A 10,374-nucleotide genomic window follows, 5' to 3' on the forward strand; every position below is an offset into this window, starting at 1 on the left:
TTCTGTTATAGCATCACTCAGAAACGAAGATATCTTTTCAGATATGTTCAAAGAAATGGAATTTGGTTGGGCCTAAAACTCAGAAGTGTAATAGGTTCTCAGATAGGAACTCATTTACTCCTATTTTAAATTAAAATTCTGAATCGAGCACTGCCACATATTTATGCTTGAAGAGTACTGGATATTTGCAATAGACCATCACCATCTGCCATTGTTAAGGGGAAAAAAAGAATTTGTTGGTTTGGCAATAGCTCTTGAATAATAGTTTATTTCAGATGATTAATCATTTGAGACCTGCCTGTAGACACAGGGCACAGCATTATAAATCACATCTTATTTTCATTCACAGGGAATAAAATGAGGTTAATTTTTTGGACATGATTTATCATTTGCAGGGTGTAGCTGGTATCTATATGGGCTAGGGAAGTGAATGGATTGTCTTATTAAAAATTCCTCACCTATTACTGCATCGCTAGAGGAAACACCAGGAGCAGACTCTATCCCGGTATTAAGCTGTGTTGAGTTAATGAGGGAAGAAAAGCTCACAGATGAGTCCTTTGGTATCAGATAAGTAAAACACATGCCAGTAGCTGGGACTTTCTAACCATTTCATCCAGGTATCATTTGATCTGCTCCTTTTTTTTTTTTAAGGACACCTGCTTACCACGTCTAGATTCTGTGTCCTCTTTCAGACACATGGAGTGTAATAGAGGTGTTATGCTTTGAGATAAGAGTCCTTTTTTCTTTTCATCGAATTCCCATTTGCTCTTGGCGATATGTCATCTCAGAGTTAAAGCAGCTGGTCCCATTTCATGAAATGCCACTCTTTCTGTCTGACATGTTTCTTTGTTCCTACACAGTCATTGTGAAATCTGGTTACTGAGACCATTAGAACTCTCTGGTAACAATGGCAGGATGTCTCCTCTAATCCTGGTAGACTCACTAAAATGAAGCTAGAAAGGCATTTAATCAAATGGTCAGAACAAATAGTTATGAATTCTCATCAGTTCTCCCAATCGAGGGTGGTTAACATTGTGTTGTCTTCTAGACCATTCCGCCAGAGTCCTTGGCTTGTGCCACCTGACTTCCTGGTGTGGTGGACGGAGGCCAGGGGTGCGGGGTCAGACTTGTGTCACAGCCCTGCTGCTGCTGCTGTGCTGGCTGAGCCAACAAACACTCCTCATTAAAGCCGGTGCAGTGTGGGTCAGTCCGGACTTTAATGAACCTCTAGGAGTTGCAAATCTCTCATCTGCACAATAGAGATAAGAATATTTCCCTAAGAATAAGATATACATCTCACAGGGTAGTTATGAGAATCCAGTGAACAACTGAACTTGGGAAGGAGCAACGGTTTCATGTGTAGTCTTATTACTGATGTTCCCATTACATCTAGGGCTAGAAAAAATAAATTAGTCTATCTGAGTCTCAGGCTCTCATCTATAAAGTGAGGACTAAGAATGCAATTTTTGCACCATTTCCCTGGACTCTTGATATAACACATGCAAAATACAAGCATAGCTATAAGTCCTAAGAGGTGATCACTAATTTTCTCACATCTCCTGTGCTAAGTCTATGCGATTTTTTTCAGCCTTTTATTTTTCATTATTTATTATTCACTTATTAAATAGTTTAATGATACTCTGGATCAACAAAGTGTGTATAGCCAAGAACACAGACCATCTAAGCTCTAATCCCAGCTCTGTCACTTACAGTTTTCTGACCTTCAACGAGGTACTTAACCTTGCTATGTGTCAGATTAATTACCTGTTAAATGTCTACCAGATGGAGATGTTGTGAGGATTAAATGAACACATATATTGAATGTATTTCAACAGTCTAACATTTAGTAAGGGCTGAATAAGTATTTGTTATTATCATGAACTAAAACAAGGTCCAAGAGACCAGATTTTTCAAGTTCACAGATCCACATGTATACACACGAACTCCCTCACCCATAAACATCTAAAGAAACCTGAAAAAGAGTAGGCAGTAGTTCACTGAATATCATATCTAGTTAAGACAGTGGCTATAAAGTGAATTCTAATACTTTATAAATTCCTTTTTACTCTTATAGGGATGATGAATATTATATAGAAGACACACCAATTTATGGTAATTTGGAGGATGTGGTCCCAGGTAAGTTTTCTTTTCCATAAGTTAAATGTTTCAATATATTAAGTAATAAGCCACTTTATTTGACAAAGAATTTTCAAGTAGCTTATTTTTTGTCATAATTACACTTGGCTAGTCCAATTGTAACCATAAATTTAAAAGACGTTAAAGTCCCTTAGTATATATTTCCAAACAGCATATTGTAAACAGTATTGCAATGTTCAGCGTAAATCAACATCCTGTTTTTCTGTATTATCATCATTTTACTCTGGTAGTAGGGAGGCTACAGAAAGATTCAATTACCACGAAATTTAGCAAGCCGAATTCTATGAAATAAAGCTATTTCTAGAACAGAAAATGGTCCACAGAAATAGTGCTTTGTGCTCTACATACAAAAGCAGATAATCTGGAACAATGAGCACTCTCTCTGATTTCCTTGCTTTCATGCCTTCTTTCTGCATAGACAGCCTGGGGCTGGTTGGATGGCAGGTGGGAGGAAAGAAGAGAGCTAAATAATAACTGAGCGATTTAAACACTTTTTATTGTTGTTCTTATGAACAGGTACTCTTCAATTCTAGCATGTTTTCTTGCTTGATGCATCCCCACCAACTGAAAACAAAACCTCTCTAAATATCTAACAACAGACAATCCAGCCTAAGTGTTATTTATTCATGGGCTCTTTCCTTGCCAATTTTCTTCCCTTAATTTGTGGTAGGAGATTTGGTTAATTCTTGTTCATTTCTAGGACTCTTGCCCAGGGACTTCTAGTAATGTACTAACTTTACCTAAATATCTTTTTATTAAAGTAGTAAGACATTCTAAAATCGGGAATGGGGACAATTTACTTTTAGAATTCCAGAGTTCTTTAATTTTTGTCTTTCTCTCTTTTCCACTACATTATCGAGACTAAACCCCAAGTCTCTGCATCCTAAGTAAACAGAAGCTATTTTCAGGAACCTTCTATTAAAAGTAATGTGCCTTGCTGTTGTACGTTGCAGAATTTGGGTGGCAACATGTAACATCTGAGGATGTGTATATTCTCATGTATTTCAGTCACTTGAACCCCACCAGATCTGTAATTCCCATTCCCAAGGAGGCATGGGCATTACCCTGCAGATATTAATTTAGTAGACCCAGACTATTGTTAATTGCCAGCAAATCCAGTCTGACTCATGGTGACTCCATTTGTACAATGAAGAGCTATCCCACGATGTTTTCAGGGCGGTGACCCTGTGGGAGTCTCTCACCAGGTCTGTATTCAGAGCTGTGTCTGGGTGATTTCAAACTAACAACTAGTATCTGGGCATCTGCTGTTCAATCACCTTCCAGGTGGTTCTGATGTGGGTGTTACATACTTTGAGGAATACCACTTTATAGACCTTTACTTTGTGTTGCTTTCTAGGAAGGGTAAATATAACTCTTTTGTTCCCCTGTAGGATTTAAGTGGTACAACCCACTTTCCTACTAGGCTACTGACCATGCTGCGAGTCACCATTTACCTTTTCTCTTCCTTTTCAAGTAAGAGGCAATGCAAAGGCCTCATAAGAGTCAGTAAGTGTGACCCCACATGATGAACTTGGTGCAGGCCTGCTGGCTCTTGGATCCTGCAAAAGAGTCCCAAATCCTTAAAACCAGCATTGCACAAGCCCAGCTCCTTAGAGCAGTCTGGCCAAGCTGTCCTCGAACCCTGGGCAAATTCATCATCTCAGTTCTCTTACTATCAGATGGAATGTAGGGTTGAAAATTCTTCTGATAAAAACTTCCTGCTTCAAGAATAAATGACCCAATTGTGACAATGGCCGTATATGTAATGTGTTTCATGTTACACGGGCTATCGGCAATCATACCTAAGCAGTAGGGAACACAGGCAGTTCTTCAACTCAGGGATCTCTATAACTTCGAATGGCAGTTCCTTAACGTTACAGGATCCCTGTAACATCTCATCTGTATAACAGTACCATGTTCTGCAACGAGCTGGAAAAATAAATATGATCCAGTCCTTTTCTGAAAGGTCTCCTTTGTTTTTGGTGGTTATATTAAAGCTGTGGGTCAAAAGACTTCTCCACCATCTGACCTGCAGAAAGCAGCTTGGGATTCCCCACCACTTTGCCTCTCCACTATCACGTGATTCTTTGGGGCCTCATATCTGTCATTAAATGTTGTCTAAATCATGTATTATTTGTACCCGTCTTCATTTCCCCATTGTGAAATTGTTATCTTTCTAATTTTGAAGTACCAACAGATGAAAATTGCTATGAACAAATGAAATCCCAACCACAGAGGTCTATGAATAAACTTCAAGAAGCTACCCCATATGTACAGGTATGTTTTATTTTCTGTTTCAAGGGTCAAATTCAGCCTACCCCTAGATAAAATCACCTTTCAAGAGCATGAAAGCATCAAAATCTGATGCAATATCTGAAGCAGTTACGGATTTTATGTTCTGAATCGGGTGTCAAATTCTGAAACCTGATTGCTATAGGGGGAGTGGAGTATATTCTGAAATAATGAATTAAGTTATTTCTTTCAAGTGGAAAAATGTATGTGATTCACAAAGATAAATATAAAAATCGACACATTTAATATTCACAAGGCCTAGGAATTTGAAGGTGAGCAAGTGAGATAGAGAGAGAGGGGGAAGAAGGGGAGAACAGGAGAGCAGAGGAGAGACCAGGAATGTTTTACAAGAAATTAGCTAGATAGAAAATGTCAAATCCTTATGTTAAAAGACAAATGGGTGCACATTTCTTTAAATCAATTTATTGGGGCTCATACAATTTATCGCAATACATAGATCAATTGTGTAAAGCACACTTATACATTTGTTGCCCTCATTATTCCCAAAATTCGCTTTCCTCTTGGGTTCCCAGAATCAGCTCATTTTCCTTTTTCCCCTCCCCCTTCCTTCACCCTCCCCCCTCCCCCATGAACCCTTGATAATTTATAAATTATTATTATATCATATATTACACTGCCCGGCGTCTCCCTTCACCTACCCCTCTGCTGCCCATCCCCCAGAGAGGAGGTTATATGTAGATCCCTGTGATCAATTCCCCCTTTCTACACCCCCCTTCCCTCCTGGTATCGCCACTGTCACCCCTGGTCCTGAGGGGTTCATCTATCCTAGATTCCCAGCGTTTCCAATTCCCATCTGTACCGCTGTGCATCCTCTGGTCTAACCAGGCCTGCAAGGCAGAATTGGGGTCATGGTAGTTGCGGGGAGGAAGCGTTTAAGAACTAGAGGAAGGTTGTGGGTTTCATTATTGCTATACTGAACCCTAAGTGACTCATCTCCCCACTACCACTCTGCAAGGTATGTCCAGTTGTCTAGAGATGGGCATTGGGTCTCCATCACGCGCCACCCTCATTGACGAGGATATGATCCCCCCCCCACCTTTGGTGCACATTTTAATACAAGTTTCATATCTGTAGTCTTAAGGCTAGAACATATGAAGTACATTTGGGGATCAACTAATGGCTATTGAATTGATTCAGACTCATGGTAACTCTATGTGTGTCCTAGTAGAATTGTGGGTCATACGGTTTCCAAAGAATGCTTTTTCAGGAGTTAGATCACCAGGCCTTTTGGCTGAGTGGATTCTGGGTAGACTCAAACCACCCAGCTTTCTCTTAGCAGCCAGGCACATTGACCATTTGCACCACCCACAGATTCCTATGTGGGAACCGGCAGGACAAAACCGTGAGTGGAAATACGAAAACCCAAGAAGAAATGCCTAGTTTCTTCCCCTACCATAATCAGCATAACTTCTTAGACGACAGTACTGATTTCGTTAAAGCCATTCAAAGTCCTCGCCGATAAGTTACTGTTGCATACACATTTGAGTTAAAATGGCTCCTCTTCTTTTTCCTCCCAGATCTCTCCTTTTAATTGTGTCAGCTTTCCTTAGTCTAGAAATAGTAGAAGAGTCAACAATTCCTGAGCAGTCATTGTATGTCAGTCACTGTATCAGGTGCCTCGCTATGTTGTTCTATAAAAGTTATGTAGATTATGTCTAAGAGATAAATAACTTATCTAGAAAACCCAGGCAGGGAGACATATGTCCTTGTAGCAGAATGGGTTAAGCATTGGCCTGCTTATCTCACGTTCAGGGGTCAAACCCATGAGCCAATCATTGGGCACAAGGCGGAGGGTGAAGCTGTCAGCTTCCTAAATATTTGATAATCTTGGGAACTCTATAAAGCAGTTCTACTGTGTCCTTTAGGGTTTCTCTAAGTCAAAATCAACTCTGCTCGTGGCAGGCTGTTTTCTTTTTGAGATGGATAAACAGAATCCAAACTTAGACCTAACTGCAGGCAATGTTCTCTTCCCAAAGATAGGTCACACCATGGACATTGCCCGTGATGGTTGTTTTCTTAAATCTAATCTTGTACGAAATCTGACCTCTTGAAACCCAGATGTCATAAGGTTTAATCAAAGTGTATAGTCCTTCGGTGATAGGCAAATCTGTTGTCTGCTCAGTTACTTGTGAAATATGTTTTTAGCCAAAATGAATGGGAAGAATTGCATGACATCATATGATATGCCAAATCTGTGACTACAAAGAAAGCCTACCAAAGAAGATTAATAAAATCACACCCTCTGAGATGATGGGATTCACAGTGACTTAGTTGTGAAAGAAGTGAGCTTATTGAATAGAAGCTATTGTTTAATGTATGTGGATTGTGCAGACCGGCTTCACTTGAGCTGCAGCTGGTGTTTAATCAAGTAGAAATGTTGTAAAGGCTGTGATTTTAGAAATTGTATATTTAAATATACTATTAGGAAGATTGGTCTTTATCCTACAACATTATGTTCTTTTCACAAATTTAATTTCATAAAGTACAAATACTCTATAGTTGCTTAATCCCATTTGATCAAAATAATCATGATCAAGAACAGTATAGATTTGTTACTACGATGCTTACTTTGATGTTTTAGTCAATTACAAGAACATTGGGAATCTACAACATGTAGATCGATCCATAAAGTGCTTATTCATTGAAAAAAACGTTTTAAAAAAGCTCCTTTCCCATTGAAAATTATGTGTATGGTTGATAAGTTGACATTTTAGTATCTCAGTCTACTACAAATATTAAATAGATTTAAACAGAGACTCTAGTAATACAATGAGGGTTCACAAGAGTGCCAACATTCTAAAATAATATAGGGGCACTAGTGTGAGCCTTCTCACTTTCCCCTATCCCTATGTCAAATATTCTAATCAATCTTCCCTATTACACCTCTTGTATCAACAGCATTCTTTCTGTCTTATAAAGCTGATGCTCCTACACTTGGCCCAGTCCATATTTCCTGATTCATTTAGGATCTTGTATCCTCAACTATTTAATGTTTATATATTAATTTTTTTCTTTTAATGCATATTATAATTTGTCTAAGATAAGCACCGATCTCCTCAACATTTAAAGCAAAACATCAAAACCTCCTTTAACCATATTTCTAACGAATGAACTAGTGTTCACCTTCTTTTATTGTTTTCAATTCTTTCCATCAGTACACATTTCTTTACCTCTGGAAATAATGTCTTCTACCCAGCTACTCAACTGAAATCACCCCCCTAGAAGTTGGTAGAGACAATCCAATTTCCGGTCCTTTCTCAGGACGACTCTTTGAACTCTCTAGTCCTTGCTGAAATTGATCCACTCTAGACTACATATGAAGTATCTAGAATGCTCTCCCTTAAAAGTGCAGAACCTTCTTTAAACCATTTTCCATAAAGGGGAACTTCGTGGCTCATGAAATTGGGAGACCTAAGGGCGTATTTTGATTTGGGGATGATTGATCCTGGAGACAATCTCTAGACAATCTCCTCCCTATTTCTCTGTTGCTGAATTTATTCTTTTTCTAATAACGTTTTCCTCCATATACAAACCATTGACAGTCCCAGATTTTCATCCTTCCACCACACAACTCGAGGGAATAGTAGCTTCTCTATTCCTGAATCTGCATTTTTATCCTACAGACATCTAATTAAAACCAGCAAACAAAACAGTTGCTGTTGGGCTGGTTCTGCCACATTAGAACTCTTCTTTATGGGATGTTTTCTGAAGTAACTCACTGGGAATTTTTTTGAGGTAGGTGGACTCAAAATTCCGACTTCTCATTAACCAACTGAGCACGTTAACGGTGTACATCATCCAGGAGTTGTCCTCTAATTTGTTTTGCTTAAATCACACATCTACTCTTGGACTATCTGCTGCCAAGAGTGCGGGTTTTACAACTAGTCCAGGTCACTTGCCCAGGCCTGCCTGGGTTGGAGCAACAGCAGTAATTGACTGCCTCTCTCGGACCGCATGGAGAAGAGAAATGTTCCAGAGGAAAAACCAGAGGGGTGGGACAAAGTGCAGGAAAGTCAACAAAGTTATCACCCCTTCTATTCTGAGAGACTTCTTTTGTTTTGAATGTCACTGGCATCCCTCTCTGAGCAAAGGAAAAACAAATAAAAGCATGAGGTGTTCAGAAAGCAGCCGTTTGTCCAATTTACCTAGAAAACAGATTTAGGCAGGGAGAAATGGGATTAAAAATTGAAAAGGTAGAAGACTGTTAAATATGGGAAACCTTGGATAGTGGGAGTCAGATGTTAGTTTATAGGCTAAGTATTATAGGAAGACAATGAAACTATCAAAGTTCTTAAGAAAAAATGTAAAGACACTGTAGAGAATTAATGACAGAGGGAATGGGTTGGGGCAAAAAGACTGGCTAGGCAACTATTGTAATTTTACAGAAATGATTATTTTAGGAATAAATCATCAGTCAAATGTACCTGAGAGATTGTAAATAGGCATTACATATGCCCAGTCTAAAATATATAGTATTCAATTCTACCGTGGAAATGAGCATCAGTAAGAAGATATTTAGCATTGCATTATGTATTATGTTAATACAGTGCTATTTCTTCATTGCACTCCCCATCTCTTGACAAATGATAATAATTTCACCTTGGTTTAAACATAAAACCTTTATGTAGATATATTAAATCTATTCTGTGACCATCTTAAAGTTTTAGTCTACAACTTTTAACAATTAGAATACCACCTTACTTTTGGCAACATTTATAACTTTCCTACCACCTCTGTTTTATAATAATAACAGCATTGTGAGATAGGTATTAATACTCATATCCTACAGTCAAGAAAACAAAAACTCAGAACAGCTTTTAAACACTGGCCAAAGCCCGGTGGCCCCATGGTGTGTGTTTGGCATAGAACTGAGATTCAATCCTAAATCCCTCAGCACAAAGTAAAGGCCTTGTTTCCAGGCCTGTTCGATTCCAGAGTCTCCTTAGTGTCTTGTCTTCTTAAACTGGTATTGACTCAGCATAATGCAGGAAGGAGTTCAGTGCACCCTGGTGGCACAAAGGTTAAGTGATCATTTGCTAACTGAAAGATTGGTGGTTCAAACCTACCAAACAGCTCCTTGAGACAAAGTCTTAACAGTCTGCTTTCATAAAGATTGTCATCAGAAAACCCTATGAAGCCATTCTGTTCTGTCACACTGGGCCACTGTCATAGGGGTATACTAGAGAGCCCTCAACCACAACAGAGCCGAGGGAGCCACCAGACACTCTTAGGTATGTAAATGGGTGTCTCCACGGTCAACCTAAAATGAGTTCCAAAGGACTACGAGGGCAGACAAGCAAGAAGGAAATACGAGGGAAAGGTGTGGAATTTAAGGATCTGCTATCTATATGCCAGTCATGTTAGCGAACACTGTCATATTTATCATTCTGGATCTCTAAAAGTGTATACAAAGTGAGGACTTTTATAGGTACCCAAAAAATGACCATTTACTAAGCTTATGTAAAATAGATACTGTGTTCGTAAAATTCCATCCTACGATGCTTATTCTGGGAGGAGCCCTAGTGGCAAGGTGGTTATGCGATAGACTGCTAACTGCAAGGTCAGCAGTCTCAGCCCAGCAGCTAGCTAGCTGCTCTGTGGGAGGAAGACCAGGCTTTCTGCTCCAGGCAAGCAGTAGAGTCTCAGAAACCCACAGGGGGAGTTCTACCTTGTCCTGCCTTGTCCAATTCCGCCTTGAGTTGGAATTGACTCAACGGCAGAGAGTAAAGAGTAAAATGCTAATTCACAACCTTGATATTGCGCCTTGGTAAGAGCAGCATAGGGCCACCACGACCAGAGATGGCCGCAGGGGTGGAAGCAGTGAATCTAAAATGCCCATGTGGATTTCAAGATTAATACAGTAAAAGTAGTAACAACACAGGAAAGAGTCCCAGCCAAGTGTTT

At 39.4% G+C, this 10,374-nt stretch overlaps 1 protein-coding gene across 1 annotated transcript in view; it reads left to right on the plus strand.

Annotated features, from left to right (window-relative positions):
* Nucleotides 1-10,374, plus strand: part of LOC101651364 (T-cell receptor-associated transmembrane adapter 1) — a 59,531-nt gene that overhangs the window by 48,085 nt on the left and 1,072 nt on the right. The window contains exons 4-5 of the mRNA XM_004706465.1: nucleotides 2,075-2,136; nucleotides 4,346-4,434. Coding sequence (XP_004706522.1) covers nucleotides 2,075-2,136; nucleotides 4,346-4,434 — 151 coding nt within the window. The remainder of the gene's footprint in view (nucleotides 1-2,074; nucleotides 2,137-4,345; nucleotides 4,435-10,374) is intronic.

Source organism: Echinops telfairi, unplaced genomic scaffold, assembly GCF_000313985.2.
Source record: "Echinops telfairi isolate 266 unplaced genomic scaffold, ASM31398v2 ScPeMD7_6;HRSCAF=24_0, whole genome shotgun sequence".
Taxonomy (NCBI): Eukaryota; Metazoa; Chordata; class Mammalia; order Afrosoricida; family Tenrecidae; genus Echinops; species Echinops telfairi.